At 34.7% G+C, this 22,854-nt stretch overlaps 1 protein-coding gene across 1 annotated transcript in view; it reads right to left on the bottom strand.

Moving 5' to 3' along the window:
• IQCM (IQ motif containing M) overlaps window positions 1-22,854 on the bottom strand; it is a 371,829-nt gene that overhangs the window by 260,470 nt on the left and 88,505 nt on the right. The window contains exon 6 of the mRNA XM_060098179.1: window positions 2,042-2,157. Coding sequence (XP_059954162.1) covers window positions 2,042-2,157 — 116 coding nt within the window. The remainder of the gene's footprint in view (window positions 1-2,041; window positions 2,158-22,854) is intronic.

The raw sequence follows: 22,854 nt of genomic DNA on the forward strand, positions 1-22,854 counted from the left end.
TACTGGAAAATGAAAATGAAAGCAGCCTTCTATGGGTGTTACTTTTGCTAAGGACATGTATGAATTAGCAATATACATCCAATTAGCTGAAGGTAACTGTCTATTCTGTAATTAATTACTATGTTCTGAAAATAGTAGATTACGAAGACTTTGAATTTCACTAAACAATATTCATATAATTTCCTCATCTAAATTCATATAATTTTCCTTAATAATGTTTGTATAATGTCCTTAATCTAAAACAGGGATGCAATGATTTAGTTTTAGTATATTTACTCACAAAGAACTTAGCAGCAGAAGTTAAATACGACGTGATTCAAAAGTTTTGGTTTACAGAAAAAATATGAAAACTCAAGATTTTTAAAAATACTAGATAACGAACTATCCAGTAGATAAGAAAAATAATTGTTATCAGCTGTCTAATGGTGTATGGACTGAACTGTGTCTCCCCACAATTCATATGACTCCTTAAGCCCCAGTGTGACTGTATTTGGAGATGCGAACCTTAGAGGTAATTAGGTTAAATGAGGTCATATGGGTAGGGCACTAATCCAATATGACCAGTATACTTCTAAGAAGAGAGGGAGACACTAGAAACACACACTGGAAAGGCCATGTGAGGACACAGCAAGGAGGCAGCTTTCTGCTAGCCAAGGAGAGAGAGGCCCCAAGAGAACACAGCCGTACTGGCACCTTGATTTTGGACTTCCAGCCTTCAGGACTTTGAGAAATAAATCTCTGTTGTTTAAGCCACCCAGTCTGTGGTATTTTGTTATGGCAGCCCAAGAACACTAATACAAATCACAAGTCGAAAAGAAAAATAATTCATGATATAAAAAGAGGAAAGAAAAGGAAAATGAGACAGACACATTCACATACAGAGCAGAACACATAGGAGATGTAAAAAATCAAGATATCTATACAGACACCATGAGACACAAATATTATAAAATGGCATTTTGCACCCTTTTAAGAAATCATTGCTAAAGATTTCAGAATCACATGAGTTGCTTCTACTACAGTTAAGTCACCTACACCCGAACAAGTTCCGTTCCGAGAGCACGTTCGCTAAGTCCAATTTGTTCATTAAGTCCAACAAAGTCAGCCTAGGTACCCAACTAACACAGTTAGCTATATACTACTGTACTGTAATAGTTTATAATACTTTTCACACAAATAATACATTAAAAAACACAAAAAATAAAGAAAACATTTTTAATCTTATAGTACAGTACCTTGAAAAGTACAGTACAATACATACTGCTGCTTTTACGCTTGCTTCTGGACATCCTGGGCTTGAAATAAACATACTGTACTACTGTACTCTACACAGTACTATACAATAAAGTACACAAAAGCACAACCACTCGCACAGGACGCACACACATAACAATGTATGCCAGACACGTGAACTAACTTACGTGATTGGACATGTGAACACACATTCACATCTTTGAAAGTTCGCAACTTGGAGGTTCATATGTAGGGGACTTACTGTATTTACATAGAGACATCTCAGAACTTGCCCTGATGAGCAGGTGAACTTAATGTGAAGTCCTGATTTCATCTTCATGTCATAGATTCTCACGCCCCAGTTTGGAGAGCCCTCACTCACAAAACCATTAGTATGTGGTCGTGACATTGTCCTTGGATTGTTAAGTCCTCTTAGTGCCACACTCCTAACAAACATCTTTATTCTCCACTGGCTTCCACTGTATTTTCTTGATAGTCTAGGTACCATTACAAAAATAGTTACTATCACATTTAGGGCAAACCATTGTGATGATCACTTTGGCTATTACCACTCTTCAAACAAAAACTAATATACAGATTTAGGAGTTAAGGTGATCAGCAAGATTTACACAAAATAAGACAACAGAACAAAAGCACTGCTTCAGAAAAAAAGATGAATTTCAATGGGGAATCATTTTAGGAATGAAATATGCCCATAGTAACATCTTACATGTTATATCAAAATGAATTCAATCATTTGCTAGAAAAATGGTAATGCAACTCTATGTCCGGTTTTACAAATACTTACACTACAATAATCCTGAAATACTGATGATGATCCAGAGAAACTAGGCCAACTGGAGTCACGAGCCAAACAGGAAAACCTTTTTGACACTACTCCTCTCCAATCATAGAACGCTCTGTCTGTTGGAAATATCAATGCAGGTTAAAAGAATATTAATCCAGGAAAAGTACATACTGATCATACTGCTTAGTGTTACAAAGAGGAAAGTAAATCATCTTTATGGCCCCACTATTCTGTATTAAAATCATATCTTTTCATCTAACTATAACAAGATGAGGAAGTGATAGCACTGCATAGAGAGAGGCTTCAATTAATGGGCTTCCTCACACAGTAAAGCTCTCGTGTTTTTATTACATACAGTGTGCCCATCAGAAAACTAGTAAGTTCATTCTTTTGATTCTTCTCTTCAAGAACACTGACTTCTTTTTTAAGGGAGGCTTAAAGCAAAATCAGATTTGTGAATAGCACTTACCAAAACAAAAGAAAACCTCCTCTCCCTGTTACATAAGCACTTTAAAAGAGAATTCAAAATTATTATGAAGGTGCTAGTTTTGATATTGTGAAGTAAATAAAATTACTGAAAGTATTTAAGGTAAATAGGTTGGAAGAATAAAAGGTTAGCCAGTATATTCCCACATATTTCTTCTGTCTCATGGTAGTTATGTGGGATTTCTGCACAAAATTTTTTAATGAGAAGGAGGAGATTTCAGATTTATCGGTCCACTTATTTCTCAGAAATACAATTTAATACTGCCATCCAAATGAATCAAACTATTTTTACATTTCCAATTTTCTAATACTTATTCATATACATATCTTCTTTCCTGAAACTTTTAATTTAATAGAGTCCTCCATGGACCAGTTAATTTCATATAAATTTAGAGAAAAATCAGAAGAAATGTACTCTCTTATTTCATTGCTTCAATTTATTTATAGAACCATAAGTTAAGTGTCCTATATACAGGGAGGTAGAGTAGTAACATAAAATAATAAAAATGTGATATTATCTCAGAGACATCCTAATCAATATACACACACACATCCTACCCCATCTTAATTTTACATATATTTCCTCAATTTCAGTCAGTCTCTGCCCTCTATCAAAAAGGAAAAATCTCTAGGAGAGGCACCATAACAAATTATATATCTCAATCACAACCCAATATGAAGAAATGAATATCTTTAATGGAAGCAAATGCCAATAATGGGTAGATCATAGAGAATCTGAAAAGATCAGTATTTGAGAAGATGATAGCAAAGGAAAGGCCATACACTGGGGACTTTCATAAACCCAGAGGGATATAAAGGGATAGCATAAGAGTATTAGAGATGTGTATACCCCACATTTCTTATGAAGCTTTTTTGACTAATTTGAAGCATTTCTCAATTTACTAGCACTATCCCTATTTCGCCCACTTCCTTAAATGAACTTCTACAATAAATGATCTATTTTAGATAACAGAGCATCTCTTTCCAATCTCCTTTTTAAATGTATAAACTCTTCCAGGGCAAGGACAATATCTTACTTGGAATTGCTCTGTGATTCTGGTTCATTAGCAATGTGATTAAAGTCACTATGTAAACACTGGTGAACTAGAATTAGCCTCGCAAGGTTAAATCTCACAGGCAAAAGGGAATCTTCCTGATCACAGAAGAGCCCAGCCCCAAATGAAGCTAAATGCTATATGACTTATTTTTCCAAGAGATTCCAGAGCATTTCAAATATTTTATCTTGTTTACCCACAAAACAGATTCATATAATCAAGAAGGCCATACATTATTTTCTCCAGTATACAGGTATCACACTAGAAAATATAGCTATAACTTTTCCACTTCAGGAAGCAGTAAAGCCTCCACTAAAATCCTCAAGGTAATCATTCACACACTGATCTATACTAATGACTCCTCCTCAGAAGCCAAGCACAGAAGGTGACATGCAACAAATTCCAGTTTATTCCACAAAGTCAGTCGAAAGTTATAAGCTGATAGTTTGAAGAAGACCAAAGTCATACATCAGACAAATCTTCACAAACCCTTCACAGAGCCAACAAGCTTCACAGATAATGCCAAAGAGAAATTAAGATTCTGAAATCTGTGTGTGTGTGTGTGTGTGTGTGTGTGTGTGTGTGTGTGTGTGAGAGAGAGAGAGAGAGAGAGAGAGAGAGAGAGAGAGAGAGAGAGAGGTGGAGGGAAGCAAGAGTAGGCTGTATATTGATAGGTGAAAAAATAAGAAATCTTGTTAGAACTCCCAGTTTACCAGCCAGCAAGACAGAATAAAATACTCTGAGATTAAACAAATCTGGGGAAAATACAATAGCAAAATTTGGAAAGAAACCAAAATATCCCATCAGGTTAACAAGGAGTTATTAGCTAACTTTGAACATTAAAAAAATTGTTAAATATCCATACTGATGTGTTTGTGTTCTTGCGTTTCCTCAATACTTATTTAGACTCTTTGAAAAACTTTATTATACCACTAGTTCATGTTATTTTGTTGTCTTCTTCAGATCTCATCTCCCTATCTAGACTTGAGAGTCTTTAACTTGCTTTGTATTCTCCATAATATTGAATACAATGCTGTGCCCCAAGCATATGTTTAGTATCTGCTACTGTACTGACTTGGTATTGGGTGAAAGGCCACTCAGGAAACTGCTGAGAGTGAAAGGGCCCATGTAATACAACTGATATAAACATCTGAAAAAATGGAAGAGTCTTTAATAAGGGATTTTTTAAATTCCTTAAATTCTTTTTTTCAGGACCAAATATTTTTTTCACCAGACCATCTTCCCTCTCTTGATATTTATCTTGATGTTTATAATGGTAATAGTTTTTAAATACGTATGAGTTGGGGGTGGCTTTTTATTTCATTTCCCATTTTCATTCAAATTTATGCAGTTAACAATGAGCCAATTATTTACACAGATGAGAGGGATTTTCAAAATCTAATAAGCATAATTACTTTAGAAACAAATTATTTAGATGAGTCACAGAAAACTGGTAAGATTGTATCTGGTGATATTGCCAAGAAAATGAGGAAAGAAACAAGGGAAAAGAGGGAGGAAGGAAGGAAGAATCTTTAGCTAGTTAAAACATTCACCACTCTTCTGTGATCTTTGTAGTGACAAGCATTTCCTCCATATTGCAAATTGATAGATTTGTCCAAATTGTCTGAATATCAGCATAAAACCCAAAGACAATAGGAGTTTAAACCTTTCAAATACATTGTTTCAGTCAACCAAGAAACCAAAAGTTCATAGGAAATAATCTATGCAACTGCCTCTGACAGAACCAGAGAAGTCCAGAGGCAAGTGCAGTGTATCTTTACGAGGACTTGACAGAGCCCAAGACACCGCTGGTTTCAGCAGTCCTGTTGTCCCTAGAGCCTCTTTTATGCCAAGCTCGTTCTGTTTCCCTTTTATCAATTCCCTTCTATCAATTAATTCTTTGAGTTAATTGCACATGCAGTTTTAATCTGTAGGTAATTACAATCAATTAATAGGAGACAGAATTAGCAGTTCTTAGTTTGATTATCTATATAATTAAAAGGGGTGGTAAACTAGAGTTGACAAATAGCATCTTAATCAGTTGAATAATCAAACCCCAGAAGCTTGCTTGGGCAGCTGAATTCCATCTCTTGTATTAGTTCAGATTTTAGAATCAATGACTGAAATGTCCATTTAAATCAATTCATATTGTTACTTTATAGTCAAAAATGAACAGTATGTATTCTAAAATTACTTAAACTATTTACCTTCTTTTGGTTATAATGAACCGCTTCCAAAAAGATTCAATAAAAATAATGATCCAACAAACTAACTTATTTATATCTACTGACTACCAGTTAGTATTCATGGCTCCCAAATCATATGTTACAAAACATCTAAGAAATATGAGCAACTCCTTTTGTACTAGTCTACTTAACACTTTTATATGTGTGCTGAGAGACAGCAAATAAAACATAGCTTTAGTCTTTTTTTTTTTTTTTGGCTATCAAATGGAAACAGTTGTTTGTAGATACAGAGGCAACACTAAGATGCAGGATAAGCTTAACGTGAGTTACAAAAATATGAGAACTTCATCATGATTAGGATATAACATAATAGAACAGTAGCATCACTGTTGCATAATATCTTTCTGAATTGCCAAGTATTTGAACAAGTTTGGTAGATAATTCCAAGCTCATAGTAAATAAAAAATGTTCAAAAAGAATCATGATTTCTGGTTCAATATGGCTTGTTACCTTTGACTGTGAGGAAGCCCCTTTTATAGCCTCAAGAAAATACTATAATAATCAAAAAAAGATGAAAATGTCAAGGTCACAAAAACATTAAATTTAACCATTCATCTATCTGCGGTTGAGAAAAAATTTTCATTAATTAGGATGATGGAAGTGAACTGAGGAAAGTGATCAGTGATCTTTACATAATAATAAACCCCTAGCCCATCTGAAAGCCATTAGAAAGAAGCTTAATACCACCTAAGAAAAAACCAAACAGAACAAAAACCATTTCTCTAAAATGTGGGTGCTGCTCACTATCTACAATAGCCAGGACATGGAAGCAATCTAAACGTCCATCAACAGAGGAATGGATAAAGAAGATGTGGTACATATATACAATGGAATATTACTCAGCCATGAAGAGGAATGAAATTGGGTCATTTGTAGAGACGTGGATGGACCTAGAGACTCTCATACAGACTGAAGTAAGTCAGAAAGAAAAACAAATATTGTATATTAATGCATATATGTGGAATCTAGAAAAATGGTGTAGATGATCTTATTTGCAAAGCAGAAATAGAGACACAGATGTAGAGGACAAATGTATGGATACCAAGGGGGGAGGCAGGTGGTGGGGGGAATTGGGAGATTGGGATTGACACATATACACTATTAATACTATGTATAAAATAGATAACTAATGAAAACATACTGTATAGCACAGGGAACTCTACTTAATGCACTGTGGTGAGCTAAATGGGAAGGAAATCCAAAAATGAGGGGATATATGTATATGTATAGCTGATTCATTTTGTGGTACAGTAGAAACTAACACAACATTGTAAAGCAACTATACTCCAATAAATATTAATTCAAAAAAATTTAAAAAATAAAATAAAATGTGGGTGCTGCTACTGAAAAACCATTTCCCTCTCTATACCCCCATCTATCATGATCCACTTGGACACTACAGCTCCAAGAAAACAACTAGGAGTGAAGTAATCCTGGTGGTAGGATTTAATACGGTCCTATTTCAAGGAAAGAGCTCTGTGCAGAGCGTGGGACAGGCAGGTCTTGATAACAATGTATAATGTAGATTATAATTCTCATGTGCTGAACAGCTAAAAATAATAAAGAATGAAGGGGTGGAATAGGAAAGGCCCCTCCTTGGCAGAGCCAACCTATTCCAGATAGATGTCTGCAGTTACCAGGAACTGAGCAGAGAAGTGGGCATTGACACCTGCTCCTCAACTATAGAACAAGAAAAGGTGACCAACACAACCAAGTGAACATGGAGTGGAGCTGAGAAAAATCCACCATGTTCTCTATTTGTGAAATCACTCACTTTGCATAGATCTGTTTCTCCTTATTCAGGGCAGAGTAAACACACTGGGGCCTACATTAATCATGACAATGCTAGTTAACATTTAGTGAGGACCTAGTTTGCTAAACACTTAACATACATTACTTGATCTAATCGGCAAAGTAACCCTATGAGGTCGGTGCTGAGTTTATCCCAGTTTAACAGCAAAGAAAACTAATTAAGTCACTTGCCCAAGTTCAGACAATTGCTAAGTGGTTGTGTGAACCCAGGTTATTCTGAATTTGAAGCCCATGTGACTGTGATACAAGGGGAAAGTTCCTTACAGTAGACTGAACAATGGCCCCAAAGATATTACATCCTCATCCCTAGAACCTGTAAATGTTAGCTCATAGGATAAGAGGGACTTTGCAGGTATGATTAAATTAAGAATCCTGAGAGGGGAAGATTATCCTGGATTATCCTGACAGACCCTACATGCAAGTGTCCTTACAAAGGGGAGATGTGACTAAAAGGGGAGAAGGAAATGTGATGACAGAAGCAAGAAACTGGAGTGATTTGAGAAAGAGGTCATGAGCCAAGAAATGCAAGCAGCCTTCAGAAGCTAGAAAAGGCAAAGAAACAGATCCTTCCCTAGAGTCCCAAAACTCTGAGTCCAGACTCTTGACAACTTAGTTCAGTGAAATTAATTTTGGATTTCTAGCCTCTAGAACTATAAGAGAATAAATATGTATTGGTTTTAAGCTAGCAAGTTTTGGTAAATTGTTAGAGGAGCCATGGGAAACTAATGCAGTCTGCAATTCTGAAAATCTAGTAAAATATTCTACTAGACTCAGAAGAAAATTTTAGAAAAGTGTTGGCATTCTCACTATATTCTAGCAAGCCAACTCTTCAAAATAGAGGCCAAAACATGGGGGTGCATGTATCTTTTCGAATTTGTGTTTTATACACCATTTGGATATACACCAAGGAGTAGAATTGCTCAGTCATGTGGTAGTTCTATTTCTAGTTTTTTGAGGAACCTCCATACTGTTTCCATAGTGGCTGCACCAATTTATATTCCCACCAACAGTGTACAAGGGTTCCCTTTTCTCAACATCCTCACCAACATTGTTATTTGTAGACTTTTTGATGATAGTCATTCTAACAGGTGTGAGGTGATATCTCATTGTGATTTTGATTTGCATGTCTCTGATGATTAGCGATGTTGAGTATGTTTTCATGGGCCTGTTGGCCATCTGTATACCTTCTTTGGAAAAATGTTTATTCAGGTCCTCTGTCCATTTTTAATCTGGTTGTTTGGGGTTTTGGGTTTGTTTTTTTGTGTGTGTGTGTGGTACGCGGGCCTCTCACTGCTGTGGCCTCTCCCACTGCGGAGCACAGGCTCTGGACACGCAGGCTCAGTGGCCATGGCCCATGGGCCCAGCCGCTCCACAGCACGCGGGATCCTCCCAGACTGGGGCATGAACCCACGTCCCCCGCGTCGGCAGGCGGACTCCCAAGCACTGCACCACCAGGGAAGCCCTGGGTTATTTTTTATATTGAGTTGTATGAGCTGTTTATATATTTTGGATATTAACCCCTTATCAGTCATATCTGCAAACATTTTCTCCCATTCATTAGGTTGTCTTTTTTATTTGTCCATGGTTTCCTTTGCTATGCAAAAGCTTTTAAGTTTAATTAGGTCCCATTTGTTTATTTCTTTAGTTTCCTTTGACTTAGGAGACAGGTGCCCCCCCCAAAAAACCAATATTGCTAAGATTTATATCAAGGAGTGGTCTGCCTATGTTTTCTTCTAGGAGTTTTATGGTTTCCAGTCTTACATTTAAGTCTTTAATCCATTGAGATTATTTTTGTATATCATGCGAGAAAATATATCTGAAGAAAATGAAAACACTAATTTGAAAAGATACATGTATCCCAATATTCATAGCAGCATTATTTACAATAGCCAGGATATGGAAGCAACCTAAGTGTCCATCAGCATATGAATGGGTAAAGAAGATGTGGTGTACATATATACAATGGAATATTACTCATCCATATAAAAGGATGAAATTCTGACACTTTGCAACAATGTGGATTGAACTAGAGGGTATTATGCTTAGTGAAATAAGTCAGACAGAGGAAGACAAATATGTTAAATTATCACTTATATGTGATACCTAAAAAAACAAATGAATTAGTATAACAAAACAGAAACAGACTCAGAGATATAGACAGTAAACTAGTGGTTACCAGCGGGGAGAGGGAAGTGGGGAGGGGGAGGATAGGGGTAGGGGAGTAAGAGGTATAAACTACTATGTATAAAATAAACAGGCTACAGCACAAAAAAATATAGCCAATATTTTACAAGAACTTTAAATGTAGTAAAATATTGAAACTGATATAATATTGTAAATCAACTATATTTCAATTTTAAAAATAGAGGTCAAAAGCAACAAGGAAAAAATAAACTAAGACTTTTAAAAATAATATTTGTTAAGGCAAACGAAAATGGAAATAGTGTTTTTCAAAAGGCAGGAAATACAAGGAAACCAAAAATGTACTTCAGTGTTAGTGGGGGAGTAGAAGACAGTGCAGAATATCAAATGACTGGATTTGGCAAGCACTCCCAGAGTGCAGAAGAAAAGTGTCCAAAGATGAAAATTATGAGAGAGAAGATTACAGATTAAAGAGGACAAAAGATAAATATCCATGAAAGGAATCATACACTTTACCAAAGATGAAAACAGAACAATCAGGAATGAAAAAAATACACTACTGAATAATAATTTCCTGAGTTGAAAAAAAGATTTGCATCTTCTGAGTATTGGGGCTTATTGTGTTTTAGGAAAAGTTAATTAAAAAGGATTTATACACAAGTACATTCTGCAAAATTAAAGGAATAAAGAACATTTAAACTATAAGAATAAGAAAATTTCATATATCTTTAGAAAGAAAAAATCTCAAAGGAGCAAAACTCAGGTTCCTTCCAAATTTCTTCTGTGAAACAGTAAAAGAACCCATAAATAACAGAATACCACCAAGGAAAAAGAAAAGGTGTGAAACAGAAATTTCATAACAAAATTGTTCTCAATGTATAAAGGCCAGGAAACAAATCATTTTCAAATATACCAGTGCCCTGAAAATATGCTCAGAAAAATATGTTTTTGTTTAAGTAAATAAACAAACAAACAGTTACCTCAAGACCAAGATGGGAATCAAATTCAAGGATAAAAGAATTTAGAAATCATGCTGTAAGAATACCAGCAGTTCTTGCCGTACCAGCATGCAATTCTAGTAGGATCACTTGTGGTACGTGGATGCTGTAGCTCTGATGTAAAGCTTGGTCCTCCCAGGCTTTACCTCATAGTTTCTTTTCTGCTATTCTACTTTCTCAGGAACCAAACAATTTGTTTCCTAGGGTATACACTTGAATTCACTCACAGTTCAAATGAAGTGTTCTTTCAAATGGAATTTTGCACTATAACCAATAACCAATGTTGTTCTGTCATGTACTTACAATGGCTAAACACTTGGAACACGTACCTAGAGACTCAGTAAACAAGACAAGAATAACAAAGAACAATATAATGGCTATTTTCAGGTTCAGAGAACTTAAATAATGACTTTTCTCCTTTCAAAAGTTCAAACTGAATCACCTGAGTCATGGCATCGCCCTTCACAAAGTTCCTCTTTATATCATAGGAACACCCTCTGAGGGTTCTTATGGAGCTCATTTAACTAAGGGAAAAAATACACCTGGAAAATAGATTCTAGCAAATACACCAGAACTTAACAGTGAGTATCTCTGGGGGGTGGAATACCAATGGACTGTCATTTTTTGTGAGTGCTCCGTATTTTCCAAGTTTTCTGCAATTTATTACAACTAATTACAGTTTTAGGAAAAACATTTAAAATAGGCCATAAAATTTAAGGTAAAAATAAGCAAAAATTATGTAAAAAAAAATGAACAAAAGCAAGGAGAAAAGTCAGGCCCAGTGCACTGTTTTATCCTCCACACAACTGTAGTGCCTGGTACAGAATATGTGCTAATTGTTTAAAGCAAATGAATGTTAAAATGAATTGGATGGTGTGTGTTTTACAAATGACAATGATGTCATAGATCTCTAGGCAAAAAGAGACAGAGGTCCAGGAGAACAGTGCATTTTGGGTGATAATTTAATGGGAGTGTTCTTAATGTCCCTGCCCCCCACAAATGGAAGCAACGATTAGTCTTTCTTTCCTTTCATAAAACTCTAAATTTTTTAATTAATTCTTTAGGGTTTATGATGAATTGCTGTTTGGACCACATGGATCTTACCTATTTTAGTCAAGGTTTTTGGTGCCCACACTCATACATTCTTGGTGAAAGTGAAAATTTGAAAAGACTTCTGGGAAAGTAATTTATCAGTAAGAGAAGTCTTTTTAAAGCTCATTTTTTTTTTTTTTTTTTTTTTTTTTTTTTGCAGTATGCGGGCCTCTCACCGTTGTGGCCTCTCCCGTTGCGGAGCACAGGCTCCGGACGCGCAGGCCCAGCGGCCATGGCTCACGGGCCCAGCCGCTCCGCGGCATATGGGATCCTCCCAGACCAGGGCACGAACCCGTATCCCCTGCATCGGCAGGCGGACTCTCAACCACTGCGCCACCAGGGAGGCCCTAAAGCTCATATTTTTGATGTAATATCAATTTCTAGGAATCTTTCATAAGGAAATAATCTGGAATATGCCAAAAGATTTATTAACAAAGATGCTTATTACAGCATTATTTATAATAATTATGCAGAAAAAGAGTTAGCAGAACAAACTTGAGACTGCTATTCTTAGAAGAAGATGCTTGAAAGGTTGATCCTCAGCTGGCATCTAAGTACTTGGCAGGTAAACATTTCCTTACCCACTGATGTAAAACTTTCCCTAAAAGACAAGGGTATCTCACTATGCCTAAACTGTGCAAAAAACATGGTTTATGCAGAATACCTGCTTTCCTTCTGGAAATCTGGAATGTTGGTACATGCTAAGCAGAGGGCACCTATGTAACCATGTCCCAGTAAAAACCTTGGGTGTTGAACCTCTAATGAGTTTCCCCAGTTACAACCCTTTACACGTGTCATGACTCATTGCTGGAAGAACTAAATGTATCCATGTGACTCCACTGGAAGAGGGCTCTTGGAAGCTGGCTCCTGGTTTCCTCTGGACTTCATCCCATGTGCCTTTTCCCTTGCTGATTTTGCTTTGTATTCTTTCACTATAATAAAACTTAGCTGTTGATAAGGCTATGTACTGAGTCCCATGAGTCCTCCTAGCAAATCATTAAGCCTGGGGGTGGTCTTTGGGATCTCCAATATAATAATAAAATTGGAAATAAGATAAACGTCCAGTAATGGGAGATTCGTTAAGAAAATTACAATATATACATACATTGGATTATTTTTTGATAACAAAAATTTTGCCTATGAAGTTTTTTACATTATACAGAAAATTAAAAATATTATATACCTTATGCTTTTAATTATGAACCAAAAAATTCATAAACAAAAGGACTAAACAAAAATATGCCAAACTGCTAAAAGTGATAGCTTCTGGTTTGATCAAATTTTTGTCTGTATTCTTTTCTTTTGTTCCTAATAGGCTGAGTGCAAGGTTCATAAATTCTTCATACCTGACTCACATTTTGAGGAAAGCTATCCTAATTGTGTTTTCCTCATATTTGCAGGTTATGCATGAGCTAGAATTGTTGTGCAAATTCTGGAATGAGAATTAGAAATTCTGGAATGGAATTAGAAAATGAAAATAAGAATCTAATCCCCTATGAAAGATTGTTAATTTTTAGTCATTTCCTTCTGTCTTTGATGATTGGGTGGTCAGAAGATTGAAGTTCATTAATGTTTCATTATCTTTACTGAAAGCTCATTAAAGCAATACATTCAACGTAAGAAAAAGGACTCTGGTGGCAGAAACAAAAGGATAATCATTGCACAGCATTTTAGCCCTGCTTGTGTTTCTATGTTTATTCCAAATGTTTCACTCTATTCAACTCTCCTAGTCATACCTAGTATCGAGATAGATTGTCACCTTGCATATGTATGGTCATATATAGACCATATATGATTAGTGAAAACTTAAAACTCAATTGCAGGCAGAAAACTGTAGAAAATAAAATTAGAGGTTTGTGTAAGTACAAAGTGATTCACAAAGCCCAAGTCTATAAAGCTACAGTAAGTATCATACATAAATATAACAAACAAGGTTAGTGAAATAAGCTAACAACAAGGACTTTCCATTGTTATGATCAACATTTACAATTTGGTTTTAAGGACTAGTCAATTTCAACCTGTCCTTTTAGTCCTTTAAACCATTATCAGAAAGGAAGCAAAGATAAAACATAAATCATAAATGTTTCTACTTGTTATAACTACAAGTAAAAGTTTAAATTCTGAGTGGATGATGAAAATTCTGAACACTAATGTGTTAAATGTTATCTATGAAGCTCAGTAGCCATGTGGACCCTGTTTCCATTATTACTAATAAATGAAAATTGACTGTACTAATCAAATATTTCACAGATGCTCTGTCTTCTTACTACTACACATCTAAAGATCAAAGTCAACAAAATTTGATTCTTTCAAGAAACATAATATATATCATTTTAGCATCAACTTTAAGAATAATTGAGGACAAAATTAGGTTCATTTCTTAGTGGTTTTACTAATCGCTATGTCCATATATGAACTTTTCCTCTAGTTTAAGTGCTCTACTTGCCTTAATCCAAAAGAGTATTGAAGTCCACCTCCACTCATTTGCTTATGCCATGGTGCCCACTTGTGATGGTTAATTTTCATGTGTCAATTTGTCTAGGACACAGTACCTGGGTACTTAGTCAAAAACATCTGGATGCTTCTGTGAAGGTATTTTTAGATGAGATTAACATTTAAATCCGCTTTGAGTAAAGCAGATTGCTCTCTATAAAGTGGGTGGGCCTCACCCGATCAGTTGAAGGCCTTCAGAAGAGAGAATTCTGCCAGCAGACTGCCTTCAGACTTGAAATACAACATCAGCTTTTCCCTGGGTCTCCAGCCTGCTAGCCCATACTGCAGATTTTAGACTTGCTAGCCTCTGAAATTGCATAAACTAATTCCTTAAAATAAATCTCTCCATATATGAGGGGGAGAGGTGGGGGAGAGATTTATTTTTTCAAATCACATATGGAGAAAGAGAGAGAGAAATCTATATATCCATCTTTCTATCTATCCATCTATCTGTCTATCCCTCTATCTGTCTATCTAGACCTCTATGTACATATATTGATCAATAGACATCTATATCTGTATCCATATCTATAGAGAGAGATCCTACTGGTTCTGTTCCTCTCAAGAACCCTGGCCACTATTCCTAACCAGTCTCCACCTTCCCAAAGCACACCCAACTTTCAAGGCCAAGCTGTAATTCCATCATCTTTTTCTCTTCACTCATAAAAGCATATTGGAATTCAAAGGAATGTAACTGGCATGATTGCAACAATAATCCTGAATCCATTCTAATTATTAAAAAGTTAAATAATTTTCAAAGTTTTGTCTTTCCAGTATTAAGAAAAAATGTGCCTTGCAATCACCTCCTGATATGATACACCAATGTGAATGGTCATGGAGGCTGAGAACCACTCATCCTCATCACTGGGACAGAACACAACTTGTATTGTGGGTTACCTTTTGTGTTATAACTCAGCCACAATGCTATAAATTCTTTATAAGACATGGTTGAGGTCTAAAATTTTTTTGTACCCATTATATATCTAGCACAGCACTTTCTATGGTCAGTTTTTAAAACGTTAAAAAAGAAAACTTTAATCAATTTCATTGCCTTCAAAATTCAGATGACATCTTTACTTCTATATAGATACTTATACCAAATGTCTTTAGCCCTGTAAAAGATGGAAGCAAAAATGATATAACAACTCCATCTTTACTTGAATGAAGTTTTATCAAAATATGATGAAAAATGTGGAATTTGAACAATTATTAGGTTTTAGTTGATATTAATAACTTATTAATTTTTAGATGAGATCATGATATTTTATTTATTTGGTGTGCTTTAAAAAAAGATTCCTTATATTTTATAATAAAATTGAAAAATACTTATGGATGGATAGCAAGGAATTTGCTTCAAATAATCCAAACTGAGAAGGGAACTGAGTGAGTGCATGGATGAAACAGCACTGACCATGAGTTCATAATTACTGGAGCCAGTAATTACTGGATACATATGGATTTGGTATCCTATTCTCTTTATTTTTGTATATATTTAGTTATTCTATAATAAAATGGCTTTCTATCTGTTTATTTTAAAATATATAAATTTTCCAATGCCAAGGAAAGTTTGAATTAAATAGCTGGTCATCAGGAAAAGAGAGCAGACCACAGAGCAAAACATAAATAACATACTTTTCTATCTGACAAAATCTGGTTTGGAAAAGGGGGAATTGAACTGAACAGTAAGGTGTAAGGAAGCTCAGCTAAGCAAAATCCCCAAGTCCTCACATGGTGGCTTTGTTAACAATATTCTAAAATCCTAGGTCAGAATCTCCCTCAGGTAGAGCAGAGCATCAAAAATTTGTTTAAAAAATTGTTTACTGTCTGTCTTCTCCACTAGAATGTAAGTACTACAAGGTCACTAGCTTTTGTCATGTTCACCAGTGCCTCTCCAGCAATGAGCAGAGCACACATAGTAAGTGCTCAATAAATATTTGTCAGTTATTCCTGAATATAAAATATGCTCTCTCCTGATTACCATCAAAAGACCATAAATTATTAATTATAGGTATTAAACTATTAACATAAAAATTCACATCAAGAGGCTTCCCTGGTGGTACAATGGTTAAGAATCTGCCTGCCAATGCAGGGGACACAGGTTCGAGCCCTGGTCCAGGAAGATCCCATATGCCACAGAGCAACTAAGCCAGTGCACCACAACTACTGAGCCTGTACTCTAGAGCCTGTGAGACGCAACTACTGAAGCCCGCACACCTAGAGCCCATGCTCTGCATCAAAATAAACCACCACAAGGAGAAGCCTGCGCATTGCAACGAAGAGTAGCCCCCGCTCGCCACAACTATAGAAAGCCCGCGTGCAGCAACAAAGACCCAACAAAGCCAAAAATAAACAAAATTTATAAAAAAAATTCACATCGAAGATTTAAGTTTTATTTATGTATGCTTCTTCCTGAAAATTATTTATCAGTAACTCATATCTATTTAGTGTTATTAAAAATAACTTCTACATACACCATCTCATTTTAGCCTTATATCCATCAATATATGAAAAGCATAATATATCATGGACAATTAGGTGTTGCCCAAGAATATAAAGTTGGTTTTATATGTGAAAATTAATCAGTGCAATTCACTATAGTAATACACTGAGAGAAAAATCAAATAATATTTAAGTACATGCATAAAAAAATCTTCCAAAATTCAACAAGCATTTATGAATAAAAAAATTGTTCTACAGCAAACTACAAAAAATGGAAACTTCAAAATCCTGACAATAGGAACCTACAAAAAACTGTAGCTAATATAATACATGATGGTGAGATAGTGAATGCCTTCTGTCTAAGATTTGAAACAAGATAGGATATCTGTAATCAGCATCAAGGTAGAATTCCTAACCAGTGCAATAAAACAAGACAAAGAGTAAAAAAAAAAAACAAAACATACAATTTGGAAAGAAAAAAGTAAAACTATCTTTATTCAGAATGACATGACTGTGTATATAGTAAATTCTAATGAATCAGAAAGAAAACAATGAATTTTAGTAATGTTGCAAAGTACAAAGTCAATTAAAAAATCAATTGTATTCTATATAGTACCATAAACAGAAAAAGGAGTTAAAAATCAGTATCATTTGCAAGAGCTTCAAAAATCAAAGCATTAAGGATAAATTTAACAAATAGCATATAAATATAAATATAAAATGTATATTTTACAGAAATAAAATATTGCTGAGGGATTAAAGAAGACTTAAACAAATGAAGAGTTATACTACATTCATGGATTGAAAACTTAATGTTAAGACTGTTGTTCTATATCCCTCAATTGATACACAGATTCAAAGCAATGTCAGTTATAATCACAGCCATCTTTTTTTCTGGAAACTGACAAAATAACTTAAAATTTTACTTGGAAAGGCAAAGGAACAAAAATAGTAAAAACAATCTTGAAAAGGAAAAAAAATCTGGAGGATATACACCACTTGACGTCAAGATTTACTATAAAGCTACAGAAATAAGATAATGAGGTAGTGAAACAGAGTAAACAGACCTCAAATAGATGTGTACAAATACAATCAAAAATTTTGACAAAGGCACAAGAGCAATTCAATGCAGAAAGAAACCTCTTCAACAAATGATACTACCTTAAACTATACACAAAAATTAATTTGAAATGGATCATAGGTCCAAACATAAAAGCTAAAACAACAAAACTGCTAGGAAAGAAATATAGGTCTTCACAACCTTTAGATCAACAAAGTAATTTTAAAGAAGACACAGAAAGCACAAGTCACAAAGGAAAAAAGTGAAAAAACTGGACTTCATCAAAAAATAAAACCTTTTGCTAATAAGAAAATGCAAGAAAAAAGGCAAGCTACTGAGAGTAAATATTCATAATACATGTGAGTAAATATTCATAACACATGACAAAGGACCTAAATCCCAGAATATATATAGACTCTTGCATTTCAATAACAAAAAGACAAATGACTCTATTTTTAAAATGGGCAAAAGACAGAGCCACTTCACAAAAGGAGATCTACAAATGTAAAACATGCATGTGAGAAAGTGCTCAGCATCATTAGTCATCAGGCAGAGGAATGCAAATTGAAACCCCAATAAGCTACTCCCACTGAAATGACTAAAATGAAAGAGACTGACAACAACAAATGTCATAGAATGTGGAACAACTGGAAGGCCAATGGAAATGCAAATTGGTACCACCACTTTAGAAAACTTTCTCATTTCTAAAATAGTTAAACATACATCTACTCTGCGATCCATTAATTCTGTATCCAGGTGTTAATCCAAGAAAAATAAAAACACATGTCCACACAAATACTTGTACACAAATATTAATGGAAGCTTTACTTATAACAGCTAAAAACTAGAAACAATTCAGATGCCCATTAACAGGAGAATGGATAGATACATGTGGTATTGTCAAACAGTTGACTACTAGTCAGCAATAAAAAAGAATGAACTACTGATACATGCAACAACATGGATAAATCTCAAAAACATTATGCTAAATGAAAGAAGTCAGACAAGAAAACATACATAGTATATGACTTCATTTATATGAAACTCCTAAATTTCCAAAACTAAACAATGACACTAGGAATCAGATCAGTGTTTACTTCTAGAGGCGGAGAGTGGGGCAGGGGTGGACTGACTGAGAAGTGGCAGACGGGAACTTTCTGAAGTGATAGAAATGCTGTGTCTTGATATCTGTTCCTCAAAACTCACTGAATGGTACATCTGAGATATGACCGTTTCGCTACTGTAAATTATATTTAAGTAAAAAAATAAAGACAAGTTAAATATTCTACGTTATCTTCTAGTAGTATCTTCACATGAGCAATTTATATTAGTCTTGTTATGGTGCCAAATCAAATCTGAGTTACAGTCCTAAAAGGTTAAAAGCTCCTCCCATATATCTTAAAGGTACTTTCTAATTTGAAGTTCATCTTGAGAATAAATAATTCCCAAAACAAATTAGAGTATTTCAAAATCTAAATAGCCAAGTAGTTTTCCTGGGACTAAGCTCTTACTTTTCTCACTGGGAAATGAACTAAATTCAAAAATAGTTTTCTATATGTTGCACTGAGTTGGTTTTCTGTTGAAAATAAGAATTCCTGTGGATATTTTAAATTCATTAGTATGAGACTTTGTTAACTTTAGACCTTCTGTAATGTTATGTTGTGATTCAAGTATTAATACTCCATTCTAAAAATAGTAATCAGAGTGTAGTACTTCACAATTTACAGTTAACTTCTACAAAAACAATCTCATCTGATTCTTATATCCACCATGAGAAATAGATAAAGAGGGATTTCCCTCACTCATTATAAATAAGACAAAACTCTGTTTTTTTTCTTCTTTTACTCTTCTTATCATGCGTGAAATTCCTGTGAGTTTGTTTGTTTAACTGTTTTCCTGTTTAATTCTAACCACATTTTTCTATCTCTATACATCTCCATTTAAGGCTTTTTCCTGATCCTCACTTTTCCTAAATAAATTATCCTTTTTATCCAACTTTTTTTTCATTTTGAGGCCTATCTTGGGATACAAAAGCAATTTTAATGGAGCCAAGAATACAGTAAAAGTTTTTTAACAACTTTGAGAAAATATTTGTTCTCACTTTCATTGATTATTAAAAACCTAACTCTGACAAAAACAAAAAAATACAAAAAGAAAAAAGAATAACTATAAAGAATAATATAAAATGACTCAATTTTATTTAGCCATTTTACTTATTAATTTCCTCTGTAACAATTTACTAATTCTAATGAGAATTATTTTTAAAAGACCCATCGTATTAGAATCACACACAAAATTTTATTTTTAATCATATATTATTTCAGAAACACTAAAAATTGAAAAAAAATTGTGAATACTATTTTAAAAATTCATGTTCTACAGATTAATTGTGGAAAAACACTTCCATTCACATACAATTAGATGAAAATGATTAGGGGCAATTAAGATCATGAAAAACATAAGATTTCTTTCTAAAAGTCTGTTTTTCTTTCTTGTAAAGTGATAAATTATATCCTTTTTTAAAACACAATACGAGAAAATGCATCAGTCATTTAAATATTTTTCAATACATTCCCAAACCAAGTTTTGCCCCACAGAGGAATTTAAGTCAAAAATTAGAAAACCAGAAAAAGAAAACTTTCTAACATTCTATTTTCCTTATTTCCATGTTTTAGCCTTCTATTCCTTAAGTCAGATAAGCTTGCAAAATATACTATGACATACATGTAATTTACTATGGTCATGAATCATTAATTCTAATTTTTAAAACTTATACCAGAGAAAACTACCTTAGGTGTAAGAAAGGGATTGTAAATCTAGTTGGAAAATTGCCTTTAAAAGGGTTCGGGGGGTCAGGTTAAAAGAATAAGATCTTGCTTTTTGTATTCTAAAAATTAATTCAAAATTCACCGTAAGTAAATGGACCAACATTAAGATTTTGGTTGTTTATGGACAAAGTCAAATTCACAGTGTGTATATTCAAGAAGAAATATTCCAAACAGACAATAAGAGAGAGAGAGAGAGAGAAAAAAAAAAAAAACTTTCAGAAAATGCTCTCACAGAGATTTCCTTTATGGAACTGATGGTACAAGTCATTACTATGACTTTTAATAAATGGCACTTTTTGACTTCAAGTCAAAACCACTTTGGCTTTTATTTGTTTGTAAGCAATAGAATTGTAGCATATCTTGCCAACATAGTTTCAAAACCTCATGTTGAAAAGATTCATATGCATGAAATGCTTGAAAGAAACATCCCTTATATACATTGTATTTCCCAGTGGACACAGTGTAGCACAAACTGATAAAAATTAAGGGTCATAAAATAGGAAATCCATTTTCATACCCATTGGTGTGTAATTAAATAGATTCTTTGAATACTTGCTATAAATTAGTTCCAAAAAAGCAATGAAATATTTTACCTTTTGCAAAGCACTCGGGAATGACTAAAAGTATTCTTTTCCCCCTTTAGCAAAGAAGGGATATTCTGCGATCTCAACAGTTACTGCCTTCATCTGTCTAAACTATAAACCCATCTCATGGACTGCACAAGAAAATTCGGAGCTCCTTCAAAGCTCAATCATCCAAATACAACAGAGATTCTCATTGGTTTAAAGTACATTTGAGAACACAAGAATATCGTTCCAGTATGTTAAATTTGAAGAATGACTGACTTCAGTTTCCCTGTGGGTTAGGACACAGTAATGAATAGTTCTCCTCAGACTTAGGATAGATTCAAAAATATATTGAGGGACACAAACATGTCTCCCAGTCCATAAAATTTGTATCACCCTTTGCCTTATGTATTAGAGAAAACATATCAAGTTTCTTTCTTAATTAGGAATAATAAATGTGGTGGTTACTTAGCAGAACTCACACATAACATAGAATCTGCTCTAGAGGGGTGTATGTTCTAAGATATATATATCCAATAAGAATCAGTAGCCTATGGATAAGTGCTTACTTTTTTTCTTACTTTTTAAACTTTTTTTCAAATCAAAACTGTTATTTACCACAGTTACACTCTATCAGGCAAGCAATACTTAACTAAACATTGAAAGATAACATAGCATGGCTTTCATCAGGACCAAACTAATTGTTACACCTAGTATTTTAGTTCAATACATGGTTTTGTCATCTGCAACCTCGGCAGATATTTATCTCATATTTACTAGATGCAGCTAAACAATGGATGCTTATGGGGTAGCAGGCATGTTGAGAACACAAGATGAACAAGACAGCCCCAAGCTTTGAGAAATGCACAGTCTAGTAGGGAAAAATAAACAAAGACAACTCACCACCACTTTGTACTAAGTGTTTAGTAGATTTATCTGTGGAGGCTCACTCAGAAACAAAGCAACTCTAGGGGCAGCTTCACTGGTAAGGGGACCCTCAAAGATGGTAAGTGGGTCTAATCTGGAGCAGAAGAGTTTCTGTCCCTTAGAGGAATTAGGGCTCTGAGTCCTACATTCTCAGGACACTCAAATCCTCTTTGGAGATCCCTGAGGCTTAAGTCCACAGAATTGTTTAGGCAGACGGTAGAGTGTAGGTGAGAGAACCCAGCCGAACTCCAGAAGTTGCCCACGATATCCTGCAAGGCTGCTCAGGCAGAACAAGACTGGGCTGTCAGGAGCCTCTCAAGAAACCTAACAAATTGTTTAACACTGTGCCATTGTCCTAGTTGTTTTAACTAGAAACTCCAAATAAATCTCTCCAGGGGTTTAGTCCTTCAATTCTTGCTTTAAACCCCAGTTTAAAGACTCTGCCTTCTTCATAATTTTATAATACATGACGAGATCTTCAGAACCTATCCTTTGTCCCTAATGGCCTCTGCAGTGTAAAGTAGTCTAGATGCATGGTGACCAACCATCCCATTTTGCCCAAGACTGCCTCTACTTTAGTACTGAAAGTCTCAGATCCTAGGAACCTCCTCGGTCCAGGGCAAACTGAGCCAGTTGGTCACCCTAAGATGTCCCACTCCCAAGCCTCTA

Source organism: Mesoplodon densirostris, chromosome 1 (assembly GCF_025265405.1).
Source record: "Mesoplodon densirostris isolate mMesDen1 chromosome 1, mMesDen1 primary haplotype, whole genome shotgun sequence".
NCBI classification, from domain to species: Eukaryota; Metazoa; Chordata; class Mammalia; order Artiodactyla; family Ziphiidae; genus Mesoplodon; species Mesoplodon densirostris.